Source organism: Topomyia yanbarensis, chromosome 2, assembly GCF_030247195.1.
Source record: "Topomyia yanbarensis strain Yona2022 chromosome 2, ASM3024719v1, whole genome shotgun sequence".
NCBI classification, from domain to species: Eukaryota; Metazoa; Arthropoda; class Insecta; order Diptera; family Culicidae; genus Topomyia; species Topomyia yanbarensis.
The window spans coordinates 53,221,089-53,238,516 of record NC_080671.1 but is presented as its reverse complement, the minus strand read 5'-3'; the positions used below and the strand labels follow the sequence as shown (position 1 = coordinate 53,238,516).

The 17,428-nt window shown below is 40.9% G+C and overlaps 2 protein-coding genes across 3 annotated transcripts in view; one reads left to right on the top strand and one right to left on the bottom strand.

Moving 5' to 3' along the window:
- Nucleotides 1-1,016: 1,016 nt before the first annotated feature.
- LOC131685055 (uncharacterized) lies at nt 1,017-5,200 on the top strand. Its single transcript, XM_058968453.1, has 4 exons — nt 1,017-1,277; nt 4,130-4,515; nt 4,571-4,889; nt 4,958-5,200. Exons 1-4 carry the CDS (start codon nt 1,159-1,161, stop codon nt 5,157-5,159), a joined length of 1,026 nt encoding a protein of 341 aa, XP_058824436.1. The 5' UTR covers nt 1,017-1,158; the 3' UTR covers nt 5,160-5,200.
- Nucleotides 5,198-17,428, bottom strand: part of LOC131685056 (adenylate kinase isoenzyme 1) — a 33,412-nt gene continuing 21,181 nt past the window's right edge. For both annotated transcript variants that reach the window (XM_058968454.1, XM_058968456.1), the window contains 2 exons: nt 6,889-7,038; nt 5,198-5,804 (listed from right to left, as the gene is read on the bottom strand). In XM_058968454.1, the coding sequence (XP_058824437.1) occupies nt 5,715-5,804; nt 6,889-7,038 (240 nt within the window). In that variant the 3' untranslated portion in view covers nt 5,198-5,714. The remainder of the gene's footprint in view (nt 5,805-6,888; nt 7,039-17,428) is intronic.

Sequence of the window (17,428 nt, the reverse complement as noted above, 5' to 3'; positions counted from 1 at the left end):
TGCGAGAGGACGCGAATCGGTTCGTATTTGTTTGGATTCGTGCGAGAGGACGCGAATCAGGTTTTTGACTCGTGCGAGAGGACGCAGGTCGGGTAGTATTTGTTGAGATACGTGCGAGAGGACACGAATCAGGTTTGTTTTGACTTGTGCGAGAGGACGCGAGTCGGGTGGTTTTTGTTGAGATTCGTGCGAGAGGACGCGAATCGGGTTGTATTTGTTTGGATTCGTGCGAGAGGACGCGAATCAGGTTTTTGACTCGTGCGAGAGGACGCGAGTCGAGTGGTATTTGTTGAGATTCGTGCGAGAGAACGCGAATCTGGTGTGTTTGGATTCGTGCGAGAGGACGCGAATCGTGTGATATATGATAGGATTCGTGCTAGATGATGCCAATCGGGATGTAAATGTTGGTATATGTACAAGTGCGAGCGAACACGGATCGGATTTGTATAGGTTTTTTGAATAAAAGGTCACATGTATTCGTTGTTTTAGAGTCACACGAATGGGTAGGGAAATGTATGCATTTCTGAGAATGGCAGACACTGGGATATTACTCGCGAGATTCGATAACGAGTATATTTACTTTATATATCAATAGAGTGGAGGTACGAAAGGATGTAGTAGATAAGACCTGCATAGAAGGAATATATAAATTGAGCATACAAAAATATCTTTTCATTGAATATGGCTGGCAAAAAAAAAGAAAGTAGTCACCCCTATTATTTGTAAACGACACGATTCGAGCATAAAGTAGGAAGGTGCCACCAGAATAGAACTTCAATACGTTGTCCCGTTGTAATGTGTGTGCTTTGTAAAGCGTAATTTCGAAGCTTTGTAAACGAGAGGGAGAAACTGAGCGATAAAACGACAGAGCGATGGGTATGCGACGGTGTGGGTTGCAGTTGAACATATTTACCTAAGCGAGCTGTCCCGTGAGTAAGTGTGTGTGGCTGACGGTTTGAAATCTTATGGGAAACGAGAGGGAGAAACCGAGAGAAAAATAAAGATTGATGGATGCGAGACTGGTGGAGTGGTGGCGTGCTTTATATTGTCAACTGAGCGAAAGCTTTGTCGACGTATATGTTTTTAGTTGTGAGAGTTGGAAATGAGAGAAGGGAATAGTAAATCTTTCGGTTTTGTGAGCAAGTGTGAGTGTATTGAATGTGGCACGCGATTATTAGGCAGTTTTTCGAGCACAGTTGGTGGGTCAAGACGCTTTGCAGTTGCAGAGAAATGATTCGCAAGGAATGCGACAATGGCGCAGTGGCTCCCCGTGACCGGTATGTACTTCTAATAGTAAATTCTTTTTTAAGAAAGTGATGTGTCAGTAGAGTGATTTTGCGAGATTTATATTTTTTTGTGTTTAAGTAAATCGATGGCACTTTATTCGTATTTAGCGGTGCATTGCTTTACGGAGATTTTACAGCGGCCATGTTGGTCTTTATAGAAGAATGCGTAGAGGGTTACAGATGACAGTGATTGCTTCTGTGGTACTGCTAAAGACAGCGCTCACATTTTGTGTGGTGCTTAAAAAGGTCAACTGGCATATTTTAAAAGTTTTAATGTTTCTAAATTGATTCGCGCGGGAGGTCGTGAATTTTATTGAAAATTGTAGATTCGTGCGAGAGGACGCGAATCGGTTCGTATTTGTTTGGATTCGTGCGAGAGGACGCGAATCGGTTCGTATTTGTTTGGATTCGTGCGAGAGGACGCGAATCAGGTTTTTGACTCGTGCGAGAGGACGCAGGTCGGGTAGTATTTGTTGAGATACGTGCGAGAGGACACGAATCAGGTTTGTTTTGACTTGTGCGAGAGGACGCGAGTCGGGCGGTTTTTGTTGAGATTCGTGCGAGAGGACGCGAATCGGGTTGTATTTGTTTGGATTCGTGCGAGAGGACGCGAATCAGGTTTTTGACTCGTGCGAGAGGACGCGAGTCGAGTGGTATTTGTTGAGATTCGTGCGAGAGAACGCGAATCTGGTGTGTTTGGATTCGTGCGAGAGGACGCGAATCGTGTGATATATGATAGGATTCGTGCTAGATGATGCCAATCGGGATGTAAATGTTGGTATATGTACAAGTGCGAGCGAACACGGATCGGATTTGTATAGGTTTTTTGAATAAAAGGTCACATGTATTCGTTGTTTTAGAGTCACACGAATGGGTAGGGAAATGTATGCATTTCTGAGAATGGCAGACACTGGGATATTACTCGCGAGATTCGATAACGAGTATATTTACTTTATATATCAATAGAGTGGAGGTACGAAAGGATGTAGTAGATAAGACCTGCATATAAGGAATATATAAATTGAGCATACAAAAATATCTTTTCATTGAATATGGCTGGCAAAAAAAAAGAAAGTAGTCACCCCTATTATTTGTAAACGACACGATTCGAGCATAAAGTAGGAAGGTGCCACCAGAATAGAACTTCAATACGTTGTCCCGTTGTAATGTGTGTGCTTTGTAAAGCGTAATTTCGAAGCTTTGTAAACGAGAGGGAGAAACTGAGCGATAAAACGACAGAGCGATGGGTGTGCGACGGTGTGGGTTGCAGTTGAACATATTTACCTAAGCGAGCTGTCCCGTGAGTAAGTGTGTGTGGCTGACGGTTTGAAATCTTATGGGAAACGAGAGGGAGAAACCGAGAGAAAAATAAAGATTGATGGATGCGAGACTGGTGGAGTGGTGGCGTGCTTTATATTGTCAACTGAGCGAAAGCTTTGTCGACGTATATGTTTTTAGTTGTGAGAGTTGGAAATGAGAGAAGGGAATAGTAAATCTTTCGGTTTTGTGAGCAAGTATGAGTGTATTGAATGTGGCACGCGATTATTAGGCAGTTTTTCGAGCACAGTTGGTGGGTCAAGACGCTTTGCAGTTGCAGAGAAATGATTCGCAAGGAATGCGACACCAAGCATATCGTTTTCGACCATTGTGATGCGCCTAGCGCCTCCAAGCACCACCAACGATACAGTAAATGGCAACAAACACGGATATACGATCGTAACCCGTAAGCCCCACAAACAATCCAAACCAGTTAATCGTGAAAACCTATACAACATCAATAGCAAGGACAACACGGACGAAAACGATAAACCGAGAGAAAGCGGACAACGTGACCCCCTAGCAACAACAGGCGACTACCGACCCATATTGTTGAAAATAAAAAGAGTCTTTTGTCACATTGACTATATCCAATATTTCTGGAATTTCATTGTCCAGAATCAATACCAACCAGATTCTAATAAAGTCATGGGTTGCTTTTATTTGTTTTATGCTTAATTATTTTCGAATTCTGATGAGACGAAGCCGCAGCGCAACTTATGTATTTATCAAGTTAGTATTTGTGCCATTCACGCACAAAGAGTGGCTTCATCGAACATTCTTGCCTTAGTGAGAAAAATTGGTGCCTACCCAATTTTTTTTCTTTTTAGGGAAACCTTTAGCATATTTAAAGCTACTTGTAAAATCTCTTGCAATCAGTGGCGGATCCAGGAGACCCCCTCCCCCTCCCCCCCCGAAAATTTTTAACTTCTTGAGAAATTTTGAAATCGTTTCTATTTTAAATTTATTCTAAGTTCAAAATCATTCCTAACCAGATTCGATTATCAAAACTAATTTTAATTAAATGAGGGTATTACATTTTACGTAATGTACAATGAACATTTCAAAGTCCAAATTTTGGACCCCCTCGGAAATTTTTTTCTGCATCCGCTCCTGCTTGCAATCAGCATCGTTATTGACAATATCCAACGACTTGTTATGCCCTGGAACAACCAAACCTGAATTGAGTGGGTACCTAAATTCTTGCAAGTATAACAAACATTAAATTTCACAAAGATGGTATTCGTGTGGAAGTGGTCAAATTAAAAAATTACAATCAACATAAAAGTTTCGAGAACTAATACTCCCATTACTGAATGCAAGAGCTGAAAAATGCAAAAAATGCGCATTCATAACATTCATCTGTCCATCATGAAACCATATTCATTAAACAACTTCCGTCAACATGAGCACTAACACCAGACTGCAAATCGCTATTCTCTGCTCAGTGATTTCCCGCCAACGATTCCAATCACAATGCGACTTACTCTGTTGCTTTTGTATTTCATATCCACGCTGACGGCCAGCCAGCCAAGTGGAATTTGTGCTCAACATCGTGATCGGATAAAACACCGTTTTCACGCTCTTCGGCATTGCCAGCGATCCAATCGAACCATTGTAGGACTGAAAAATACAGAAACTGTTCAGGAGTGTGCGGAATTCGCCAGGAAAAGGCAAGGCATGGCCTTCAATTTCGGACCTAAGGATCGCAATCGAACCAATCTGTTTGAGGTGGTCCAATCGCACGGGAACAATACTGGAGGAAAACCTCCAAAGGGCACTGATTCGATCACTACCGATCCGGAAGAGTTCTACAACTGTCAGGTTTTGGAGTGTCCAGAGTACCGAAATTTATCAATGATTGTAAACGATACTCGGTTTGATTACTACAGTTTGTATACCAGGCCACCTCGTACGATCAATAATACAAAGTTTTGAAACATTTCTGAAGTTTGTTTCTTCCGTAGCTTCCACTAATGCAACCTGCCTACCATCGATCGGAATGTTTACCCTGGATGACCGAAAATTGAACTATTCCCTAGCGTATAACGAATGTCACTCGATGGGTGGCAGTCTGGCTCACATTATTAGTGAAGGAAGGACCAATATGATAGCTAGAATGTGTGCTGCTCATGAAAGTATTACGAATAATAGATCTACGAATGCTACTGACTCTGAAATGTACTACGTTGGACTCAATGAAACTGTGAAAGATATGTTTTCTACATCCGCAAATGAACCATTGGATTGTTTTCTTTATCGAGCGTGGGCTCCGGGACATCCAAGGTAAACGATGTTGAACCGGATCTAATTTCCAAAATTCCTTATTTTGTTTTCAAATCGAACCGTTTCAGCAAAACACGTCAACCGAGTTGTGTAGCTATATCGGCCAACAGTTCGTGGACTGCTCATAACTGCAATCAACCTAAACGATTCATTTGCGAACTGCACACATCTGGTCCACCCGAACATGAAGTACGACTGAAAAGGAAATGCTTCGTCAACCGTCCGAATAATCGAGTAGCACCAGGTAGGAAGTTAGTTTTAGTGGATTAAAAAGTTCACTTTCTTTTAAGATAAAGACAAAAAATGCATCGTATCTATATTTCCATTTATTAAATTTAACAAGCTTAAATAAATGTACGGTAAATCTTTGGTAATTTCGATTTTTTTGCTACAGTTTTTTTTTTACTAAAGTTCTAAGATGTCCATTCAACATATTATAATTCTTAGAGTCATACAGAAGTAGAATAATCGTTTCGCGACTATATCGCTTTTTCTACATGTTTGTGCTACGCTAAAAAGATGTTATTGTTATTGGTATCACTATCCCAACAATCTTATTTTGTATTGCTATGAATTTGCCGTCATTAAGCGTAATTGATTGGCTGAAACGTGTAGTAGATTGTTTAAGTTCAGTAGAGCAAATAGTAAACTGTTTTTTTTAATATTCAATGTTTTAACGCAAGTTTGTATGTACCCATTCAGTTGTAGCACCCGTGTTTGCCTACGTAGGAAAACATGTATTAAACATACAACATTTTTCCACGTATTGTATTGTGACTACAGTAAAACTGAAGCCGTATTGTTTTACATCACGAGTTGATCCCATTAGGCTTTTTTGCCCTTCTTTGCCAGTAGCTCATCAATTGACTTCTCTACGTCAACGAAAATTTCCTCAGGGGCACGTTCCGCGTTAATCTGGAATAAATAATTATTAACGGTTAAGTATGTATGTGCATCGGTCTTCTGCTATATAATATCTGAACGGGCGTGGAACGTTTAACCCTAGAACGTTACACTTACTTTTTCAACCATAGAACGCTGCACTGGGGGAAAAACGTACCCCACGCGTTTGATCGCAATTTTAGCAGGTAAAATGCAAGCAAAACAAATGAATAATACGTTGTTTTCTTTGTTTTTTAATTGCGAAAACAGCTGTGTAGGTGATAGTAAGGACTTTATTGAAACAATGGTACATAAATTGACTCGAGCAAAAAAAGAAGCGTGTAAATCGCGGTTTTGAGTTTTTACATAAAAATTACTAAACTTTGAGAATTTTCAACCGATTTGAAAAAAAACGAATGATTCTAAAAGTTGAATGATCTAATAACGGAATAAAATGGAATTTCGATATTTTTGAAAAAGTGCAATTATTTGGAGGAGTGAAAATCGAAAAAAATCGGGTATACACCACGAAATGGGGCGGAAAATGAAATAAAAAAAATATTTCTGACCGGTAATACAGTGGTAACACGCAACGCAACTGTTACAGTAGTTACTATGCGCAGATTATACTTGAAAGCCACTATAAAAAACTATAAAAAATAGAAAATAAAAATTTAAATTCAGCGTAAATGAGAACGATTTTTAACTACTTCAAAATTAAATTGAATTAATTGATTAAATGTTTAAAAACGATTACATAGTACTAATTGTTGCCTAGGTATTAAAACAACCAGTATTTAAACTGGTATTGTCACATTTTCACTGATAGAAAAAAATACTAACGGCAACCGTATACTGGGGTACAAATGTACCCCACGCCAACTTTGACTCCTGCTTACACGAAGGCCAAAAGCAAACTGGCTCTACCACCTTTTTCTACTCTTACTATTAACTCAAAATTAAATTATGGTTAGGGTCCCAGGTCGGTAAATGCCGAATTCTCGCCTTCACACCGCTCCAAACAAGGCGTGGGGTACATTTGTACCCCAGTGCAAAGTTCTAGGGTTAATTGTGATTACTTTTACGGGCGTCTAAAATACGGGGAAGAAAAACTTACTCTTCTCAGCTGTGTCGGATACTGCAACAGAATCTTTTCAGTATTCTCTCGGAAGGTGGCAATACGAGTCTTTAGGGTTTCTTCGTTGTCGTCAGCACGTACGGTGGATGATTCCGAAGCTCGCTTCAAAATTCTAGCCACCAATGTTTCCTGTTACATAGAAAGATATTCATGCAAAAACGCAGAAATTATTAGTATCTACATTACAACAAAGTACAAAGCATCATTCCTATAATAAAAATGTGTCATTTCATTAAATCAAAGGGTGTCCTACATAAAATTGCATCAGGGAAAAAAACGTTGTAGAAAATTACATAGTGGATCTTTTCAAACTGTCAGACAATAAAATATAACCAATTAAGTAAGCTTTTGGCATATTTATTTCAACTTCAATACCATAACCGTACGCTCGCACCTTACGCTTAATTCCACTCATTAGGTTCTGTACAACATCTGGCTGTAGTTTCTTCTGTACGGAAACCCACTTTTCTTCATATCTTCTTGGGATTCTTCCATAGCGCCTGCTTCATTATTACCCAGTAATTTTTATGGGCTTAGTTCCGGTGCGTTTGGGGGGTGGCGTTCATGTGCTTGAGTACGAAAGTGACCTCGTTGGCTTCGTACCATTCCAGGACAATATTTGTATCGTGGCACAAAGCTAGATCCGTAGGACCCTTGCGATGCTTCAACAGAGCAAGCAGACGCTTCTGTAGACACAGCTTGATGCAGATCTCCCCGTTTACAGTTTAAACAAAGAGAGTCACTCATTGTAGATATGTCGTTTTGAATAAAAGCTCTAGGTTTCTCCTTTTGTTCGATGCTCAGAGCTTGGTAGTAACGTTGAAACACACTTGACTGCACGATTCCGAGTTGTTGTCCAATGTTCTCATGAGAGAGTTCTTTTCTATTGCGCAAAATCAATTCGCGACGTTACTTTTTGGTGATACTATTTTATCCACCTTTCGAAAAACTGACAGAAATAAAAATTTAGTGTAAACAATACACTCCAAACTACTTCGACCCAAATTTTCAAGAAAATACCAAAATTCTCTGCAGTGTGTTTGCCTGTGATGCAATTTGATGTGGGACACCCTTCTCAAGCAACATATTTTGTTGTGAAAAAATGTTTACAATAAATAATAAAACCAAATCATGTGTTATGAGCCGACTGCGGTGGACATATGCCCAACCGTTTCATCACCAAAAATGCCCTAAGGCGAAGTTTGTGCTATTCTAACCATTGTTGATTAGAAAACTGTACATTTCATTTCCAACATATATTGCACAACAACTAGAGAACACCAAGCAAGTTGGGATGTAAACGCATGTACCCACGATTTGCGATGAAAATAATGGTCCACTATGTTAGAGATTCGCATAACACAGTTAGGGCAAAACCCAAAATGCTCCGAGCGCGATTGGCATATTTTAGACCATACAGCCATCAAGTTCTCGGCACGGAACTAAACCTTGACTTTGATACTCCTGTTTTCAGTCGTCTCCTACGACATGGGAGCAGGAACCTAGTGCCTCAATTGTTAGCTGGATACCACGTGGCCTCTAGGCAAGTTCGTCTGTTCACATCGAAATTTAATAATCGAAACCCAGCAAAACTTCACCAAACTAACATCAGCCGAAAGTCTCAGCAAATTCCCAGCCAACAAAAATTCCGCCAAATAATGCCAATCATCGGCGAAAACAGGCGGTGCGTAGAGCAGCATACTGAGGAGTTCGCCAGGCTCTTCCTAGGCTCCGTTCACCATTGAAATTATTTTAAAGCCCCTTAACAATTTTACTCATAGCACGGGTCGCATGACACTATAAAATTGGGGTTCCCTGTTTGGTGGGTAGTCCGTAGTGCAATTCTTAGCCGGTTGAAACAACCACTACCGACATTACACGACTTAGATGGCATAGAGCACAGTGGCAAAATAAAAACTACTTTCCATGAGAAACCAAAAAAGCCAAAAAAAAATACTACAAATTTTCCTTGGTTTTGATATACTTTTCTATATGAAAATCCAGTTAACAAATTTTCTATTGCGATTAGAGCTATGTTCACCTGTTAAAACATGTTAAGATATGTCCAAAGAACAATTTTTGATGATCTGTGGGCCTGTAGGGTCTATTAAATCAGAGTGTAAGTGACCTTCCTATGCTAACATAGTAAAAACTCGATTTTTGATTGGAGACACCTCTAAATCATGTCCAAATTAAGCCATTTTTGGCAAATGTTCTTGACCCATGCATATTTCAAAACTTTTTCAAAATGTGGAGAGGTCTAATGTGCACGTATATTGTATTTAATTCCATAAAATGTACTATTAACATAAATAACAAAAATAATGTATTTTGTGAATGTGGTCATTATCAGCTCTGATTGGTTCGATCAATTCAACCAAGCAGCGAGCGTTGCTAGGACCGCCTCTTTGCCATCCAACGAACCGCTACACACATATAAAAGCAGCATACAAGAAAAAATCGTCAGTTTGCTTTCTGACCTCGTAGTAGTTGCTACGTTCTTCGAAACAATATATTCCATGACTGCCGCCAGTTATCATTTCAATGATGTTCAGGTGCGCCAGTTTTATGCATACAATAGGGAAGAGCCGCTGTCATTTGATGGATTGAGAAAAAACAGAAAAATGTAAATAAAATGTATCATTTTTGTGCAGTTTTTCATTTTTGTTTAAAATGTGTGAAGAGTATCATTTTCAGCGTTATGTACACTTTGTTTGTACAAATACAACCTAAATCGATGCTTTAAATGAGAAATAATGTATTTGCGAAAGCAGTTGTTTCTCAGCGTTTGTTCATTCACACCATTTTTTACATGAACTTTTCTAAATGAAAAGTATGTTCCTATATGCTCCGCTCATAATTTCAAGAAAGTTCATGGCGTAATGTTCTGGAATTTTTAGAATAAAACACTCACCACGTTGAAATAATCGCTATAATTAGGGATTGAAAAACAGAAAATCCAACATGTTTCTCACAATTGTGTTCACTTTTTCTTCTACAGCTTTGTGCATACGTCAAAAAGAGATAGATAACACATGAAGGAGAGAAAGAGACAGTTGCATTGGAATATCTTTTGAGCGCGAAGAGCGCATAACTACAGCTGCCGGTGTTGCTCTGCAAGAAACAAGTGGAAAATTCTCTTATCAAAACACACGAAATCTTTCTAATAAATTAATGTCGTATATTCTGATTGTACAAGGACTATACTGATGTCTTCGGACATCATAACTAGCTAGCGTTGGACATAACAAGACCACTTTTTAATTCATAACGATTAATTCCAATAATGTAAACAATGAGCAATTTCACAAAGAGATGTAGGAATTTCTAGCTGCTAAGCGCTCAGTTCTTAATTTATATTTGTAACACTTTAAAAAAAAATCATACGTCTCCCAACCTTTGAACGGAACGGATCGTTATATTTCACAGTGGTGTTCGGTGTGTAAATTTCAGTGAGTGAAGGTCATCCTTTGTTCGTTCGTTAGCTGCCATTCTGCTGGTGCCGGCAGTAAATCCAGTACATTGTTTTCGCTGGTGCGGAATAATCGACGTTATTTGCAGATAAGTTTTGCTTTATTTTTTTTCATCATTTGCTTTCTTTCCTTTTCCCTACTTTTACTCTACCTTGTAATCAAATAATAAGACACATTCCCGTTTATATAACGCTCTGCCCTCGTGCTTAAATGGCCGAGGGCGAAATTCCATCTGATGTAATCATGGAAGTCCCTGATCCCCCTAACACTCGCATTGCTCCCCGTATAAAGCAGTACCCAGAAGGTTCCTCTGGGCCATGGGTGGTATATTTTCGGACCGGAGAGAAACCGGTTAATATATTAAAACTTTCTCGAGATCTGACTGCTAATTACCCGGCCGTAACTCAGATAACACGTGTTCGGGCAAACAAGATACGTGTTCTAGTGAATGATCTCGGCCAGGCAAACGCGATTGCTTGCTGTGAGCGCTTTACGCGGGAATTTAAAGCGTACGTGCCTTGTGTGGCCTGTGAAATCGATGGGGTAGTGTCCGAACCGGGCCTGAAATACGAAGAACTGTTGGAGCACGGGGTTGGCTGCTTTAAGGACCCCTCACTTGAACAGATTAAGATCTTGGAATGCAAACAATTGTATACCGCAAACACCGAGGGAGGTAAGACTACCTACTCTCTATCAGGCTCGCTTCGGGTGACATTCGCCGGGTCCTCTCTTCCCAACTACATCCTCCTTGACAGGGTTCGCCTACCAGTTCGCCTGTTTGTACCGCGGGTCATGAGCTGCAGCAATTGCAAGCAGTTGGGCCACACAGCCACATATTGTGGAAATAAGAAACGATGCGGCAAATGCGAAGGAGAGCATGAGGATGACTCTTGCGACAAAGAAACTGAAAAGTGTATTTGCTGCGGGGGCCCTTCACATGCTCTTAAATCATGCCCTGCGTACAAGCAGCGCGGGGATAAAATTAAGCGATCCCTTAAGGAACGCTCAAGGCGTTCTTATGCAGAAATGCTAAAGAATGCTTCGCCATCTGTCCTGTCCGAAAATCCCTATGCTGGTTTGGCTAACGTTGAGCAAGAATCTGACGACCCACGAGAGGGAACATCTTTGGTTAACCCAGCGGAATCCAGGAAGAGGAGAAATCCAGCCTCCCCTACATTGCCTCGTAAGGGTGCCAAGGTGTCGTCCACTCAGAGTGCGCCAACTACAATCAATAAATTCAACGGAAGTGATGCACAAAAGCCGAAGCAATGTGCTCCAGGACTTGGAAATATTAATTCTAACAAGGAGTACCCACCACTTCCAGGGACACCAAAAACCCCAAGTGTCCCCTTTTTTCAAACAGATACTCAGTCCAGTAGCGGACTAATGAAATTTTCTGACATAGTGGACTTAATTTTCACAGCTTTCAATGTCACTGATCCTCTTAAAAGCCTTCTGATACGTTTTCTCCCTATAGTGCAAACATTTTTGAAGCAGTTGACTACTAAATGGCCCCTCCTTACAGCGATCGTATCCTTCGATGGCTAAGTCATCGAACGAGGTCACCGATTCGATCACTGTTCTACAGTGGAACAGCAGAAGTATCCTCCCGAAAATCGATTCCTTTAAATTTTTACTAAATAGTTTAAAATGTGATGCTTTCGCATTATGTGAAACTTGGTTCACTTCCGATATAAATCTCAACTTCCACGACTTTAATATAATTCGTCTGGATCGAGAAACCCCCTATGGAGGAGTACTTTTGGGGATCAAAAGGTGCTATTCTTTCAACCGAATTAACCTCCCTTCGACACCAGGCATTGAAATTGTCGCTTGTCAAGTTTTAATCAAATTGCTTCCATCTACATTCCTCCTAGAGCCTCGGTAGGGCACCGAACGCTTTGTAATATCACGGAATCCTTACCAGCACCGCGGCTAGTTTTGGGATACTTTAACTCGCACGGTACGGTATGGGGCTGTCTTCATGATGATAATAGATCAACATTAATCCAAGATCTTTGCGATAATTTCAACATGACCATCTTAAACACGGGAGAAATGACGCGGATTCCTACACCACCAGCACGCGCAAGCGCGTTGGATTTATCGCTTTGCTCGACATCGCTACAGTTAGATTGCATGTGGAAGGTGATCCCTGATCCCCACGGTAGCGATCATTTGCCTATCGTGATTTCTATTGCTAACGGTTCAAGACCATCGGAAACAATCAATGTATCGTATGACCTCACACGGAACATTGATTGGAAGAGTTACGCGACCGCGATATCCGTTAAAATCGAATCCACTCAAGAACTTCCTCCGGAGGAAGAGTACAGGTTTTTGGCTGGCTTGATTCTCGACAGTGCGAATCAAGCTCAGACTAAACCAGTACCCAGCGCGAATACCCATGGACGGTCTCCCACCCCGTGGTGGGATAAAGAGTGCTCAGAGCTGTACGCGGAAAAGTCCACTGCATATAAGGCCTTCCGGGAAGACGGGTTACCCGCTAGCTATCAACAGTACGCGTCGTTAGAAAGGCGAATGAAGAGTCTAATGAAAGCCAAAAAACGCAGTTATTGGCGCCGGTTCGTCGACGGGTTAACGAGAGAAACAGCGATGAGCACTCTTTTGGGGTACGGCTCGACATATGCGTAACCGTAATAGTACCAACGAGAACGTGGAATATTCAAACCGTTGGATATTCGCTTTCGCCAAGAAGATCTGTCCGGACTCTGTCCCGGTACAGAAAACGTGCCGCGCCGCGTCTCCTCACGATACCGCGAACGAAACACCGTTTTCGATGGTGGAATTCTCACTTGCTCTCTTATCGTGCAACAATACCGCCCCAGGGTTAGACAGAATCAAATTCAACTTGCTGAAGAATCTGCCTGACACTGCAAAAAGGCGCTTGTTGAATTTATTTAACAAGTTTCTTGAGGGTAACATTGTCCCTTATGAATGGAGGCAAGTGAAGGTCATCGCCATCCAAAAACCAGGAAAACCAGCCTCCGACCACAACTCGTATCGGCCGATTGCAATGCTGTCCTGTATTCGGAAGTTGTTCGAGAAAATGATTTTGTTTCGCCTCGACAATTGGGTTGAAGCAAATGGCTTACTGTCAGATACACAATTTGGCTTCCGCAAAGGCAAAGGGACGAACGATTGCCTTGCGTTGCTTTCTACAGAAATCCAAATGGCCTATGCTAACAAAGAGCAGATGGCATCAGTCTTCTTGGATATTAAGGGGGTTTTTGATTCAGTTTCTATCAACATTCTGTCAGAGAAGTTGCACCAGCATGGTCTTTCACCAATTTTAAATAACTTTTTGCTAAACCTGTTGTCTGAAAAGCACATGCACTTTTCGCATGGCGATTTAACAACATCGCGATTTAGCTACATGGGTCTTCCCCAGGGTTCATGTCTAAGTCCCCTGCTCTACAATTTTTACGTGAATGACATTGACGATTGTCTTGCCAATTCATGCACGCTAAGGCAACTTGCAGATGACGGGGTGGTCTCTGTTACAGGGCCCAAAGCTGCCGACTTGCAAGGACCATTACAAAATACCTTGGACAATTTGTCTGCTTGGGCTCTTCAGCTGGGTATTGAGTTCTCCACGGAGAAAACTGAGTTGGTTGTTTTTTTCTAGGAAGCGTGAGCCGGCGCAACTCCAGCTTTTATTAATGGGTGCAACAATCAACCAGGTTTTCACATTTAAATATCTCGGGGTCTGGTTCGACTCTAAAGGTACCTGGGGATGTCACATTAGGTATCTGAAACAGAAATGCCAACAAAGGATCAATTTTCTCCGAACAATAACTGGAACATGGTGGGGTGCTCACCCAGGAGACCTGATCAGGTTGTACCAAACAACGATATTGTCGGTGATGGAGTACGGGTGTTTCTGTTTCCGCTCCGCTGCGAACATACACTTCATCAAACTGGAGAGAATCCAGTATCGTTGCTTGCGCATTGCCTTGGGTTGCATGCACTCGACCCATACGATGAGTCTCGAAGTGCTGGCGGGCGTTCTTCCGCTAAAAAATCGATTTTGGGAACTCTCATATCGATTGCTCATCCGATGCGACATTCTGAACCCGTTGGTGATTGAAAACTTCGAGAGGCTCGTCGAGCTTAATTCTCAAACCCGATTTATGGCCTTGTACTTCGACTACATGGCACAGAGCATTAATCCTTCTTCATATACTCCCAACCGTGTTCGTTTCCTAGATACTTCTGATTCTACTGTATTCTTCGACACATCCATGAAGGAAGAGATTCGTGGAATCCCGGACCATATACGCCCGCAGGTGATCCCCAATATATTTTATAATAAATTCCGAGAAGTCGACTGTGACAAAATGTTCTACACTGACGGATCAAATCTCGATGGGTCCACTGGCTTCGGTATCTTCAACAATACTATCACCGCTTCATTCAAGCTCAATGATCCCGCTTCAGTTTACGTCGCAGAGTTAGCTGCAATTCAGTACACCCTTGGGATCATCGACACTCTGCCCACAGATCACTACTTCATCGTTTCGGACAGCCTCAACTCTATCGAGGCTCTTCGTGCGATGAAGCCCAAAAAGCAATTCCCGTATTTTCTGGGGAAGATACAGGAGTCCTTGTGTACGTTATCTGAAAAATCTTATCAGATTACCTTTGTTTGGGTCCCCTCTCATTGTTCTATCCCGGGCAATGAAAAGGCCGACTCATTAGCAAAGGTGGGCGCATTAAATGGTGACATATACGAAAAACCAATCTGCTTCAACGAATTTTTTAGTATTTGTCGTCAGAGGACGCTCAACAGTTGGCAAACCTCGTGGAGCAATGGGGAACTTGGACGATGGCTACATTCGATTATCCCAAAGGTATCAACGAAGCCTTGGTTCGGGGGGATGGATGTGGGTCGGGATTTTATTCGTGTAATGTCCCGACTTATGTCCAATCACTACACCATGGATGCGCATTTGCGGCGTATTGGGCTTGCGGAGAGTAATCTGTGCGCTTGTGACGAGGGCTATCACGACATCGAGCACATTGTCTGGGTATGCGCCGGGTATTGTGACGCCAGGTCTCAGTTAAAGGAATCCCTTCGGGCCCGAGGTAGACCACCCAATGTACCAGTCCGAGATATGCTGGCAACTCGTGATTTCCCCTATATGTCCCTTATTTATACATTCATAAAAACGATAAATATCCCAATTTAGCCCCTCTCTTTTATTTCTCGTTTTTAGAGTTTCCTCCTGCCTTGTGGAACCGATCAGCTCCAGAGTGCCACTATGTAACCGCCGTCGCCCTTACCACTACGCCTGCATAGAAGGAAACTGAAGCGAGAGCGACTCGAGGTCCGATGACTTTTGAAGGATTCCCCGCGGGTCCGAAGAATACCATCCGCCAATCCGGTACTCGACGACTTACTAGACTGAGGCGCAAATTTGTTTCGCTGATACCCCCCCCGTTCGAGCAAAAGTTGCAAGTTTTGCTCTTCTTTCCCTGTCTCTCCCCTGTCCTTGATACAACTGCTGCTACACTGATGCGGAAATAAGCCACCCTCTGAATATCTTGACCAAGCATAAGTTAAAAAATTCAAATTAGTATTCTGTATTCCTAGTTTTAAGATAGCTATAATTTTTACTCTTTATTGAAACTCTTGTCCTCCATAGAATTGAATCCCTAGTTTTAAGATTTCTGTGAAATTTCTCATAAATATTTGTTCCCCCTTTTGTATACTAAACTATATTGTTAGTTTTAAGATAACCGTAAAATATTTCGTAAAGTACTATTACTTCCCCTCTTGTATATCAAAGTGAATCCCTTGTTTTAAATTTTTTCATAAAAAAATCTTTTGGCCCTCTCTTGTATATTGAATCTTATTTCTAGTCTTAAGATAGCTGTAAACTTTCTTTTCCTTTGTAAAAAAAAATATTTCAACATTGTAACCTCCTAGTTTTAAGATATCCAAAATGTAAAAACAAAAGCATTTGGCACCGCCAAGCTAACGCATTTGTGCCTATCAAATAAACGAAATGAATAAAAAAACACTTTAAAAAAAGCTTATACAGTAACAAAACCCGCACCCTGATAAAGTAAAAAGTAAGCATTAGGCCAATAAACTTACCAAGAAAACGTTAACGCGCAAAACGGTTTAGTCCAATTTTATTGCATAATACCAGGCGTTTGGTTTCTTGAACCAAAAGACAAGAGTTCGTCTTCGCTTTCTCGTCAGCAAATCAGAGCTATATTTGCTTTCCGGGATATCACTAGGGACTTGTGGCTTTAGGCGTTCACATATGTCGTGTGAACTGTTTGGGATTTTTTGTGTCTAACTAGTGCTAATTTGGGTACTAGTTTAGATACATCGTCTAACTAGACACCCAGATGGTGCTAGTTACTGACGAGATGAATTCGAAACACACAAAAAAAACTTAATTTATATTAGGTCTTGTGCCCTTAACGCGCAAAACAGTTCAGTCCAATTTTATTGCATAATTTTTTTTGCTAAAAATTCAAATTTTGCTTGAACAAAAACAATTAATTTATGTAATTATGTCCAAATAATGAATTTCAAAACAAAATTCATCATTCTGGCTACTCATTTGATGCCCCTTGACATAGTCTACAAATTGTTCTTCGACTCTTTTTTCAGTTTCTTTTTATTTCATCAGAATGCAATAGGAAAAAACCGATTTAATCCACCTAGCAGTGAGATGAGACATTTCTTACACATTTCACTATTGGATTAGTTTGCAGAACTCACGAGAAGTATGCACCCAACTAGAGGTGGGATGATAACAGTTTCTAGTCTTGCACGAATAAAATCTCGAATAAACTGAATAAATTATAGAAATCAACAAAACGAGCGAAATAAAAAAGTAAAGCAAAAAATGAAATAATAGGTTTTTAAATTCATAAAATGAGTAGAGAAATTAATGTAAATCAAAGTTATAATATACACGAATCAAATTAGATTAGGTTATTACATAAAAATTAAGATTATATTTAGATATAGTTCTAAGATTAATAGAATAAATTGACTCATA

Coding starts and splice junctions, on each gene's coding strand:
- LOC131685055 (XM_058968453.1), top strand. CDS start 1,159: ATGTGGCACGCGATTATTAGGCAGTTTTTCGAGCACAGTTGGTGGGTC. Junction 4,516..4,570: donor TTTGTATACCAGGCCACCTC/GTACGATCAATA, acceptor TTTCTTCCGTAG/CTTCCACTAATGCAACCTGC. Junction 4,890..4,957: donor TGGGCTCCGGGACATCCAAG/GTAAACGATGTT, acceptor GAACCGTTTCAG/CAAAACACGTCAACCGAGTT.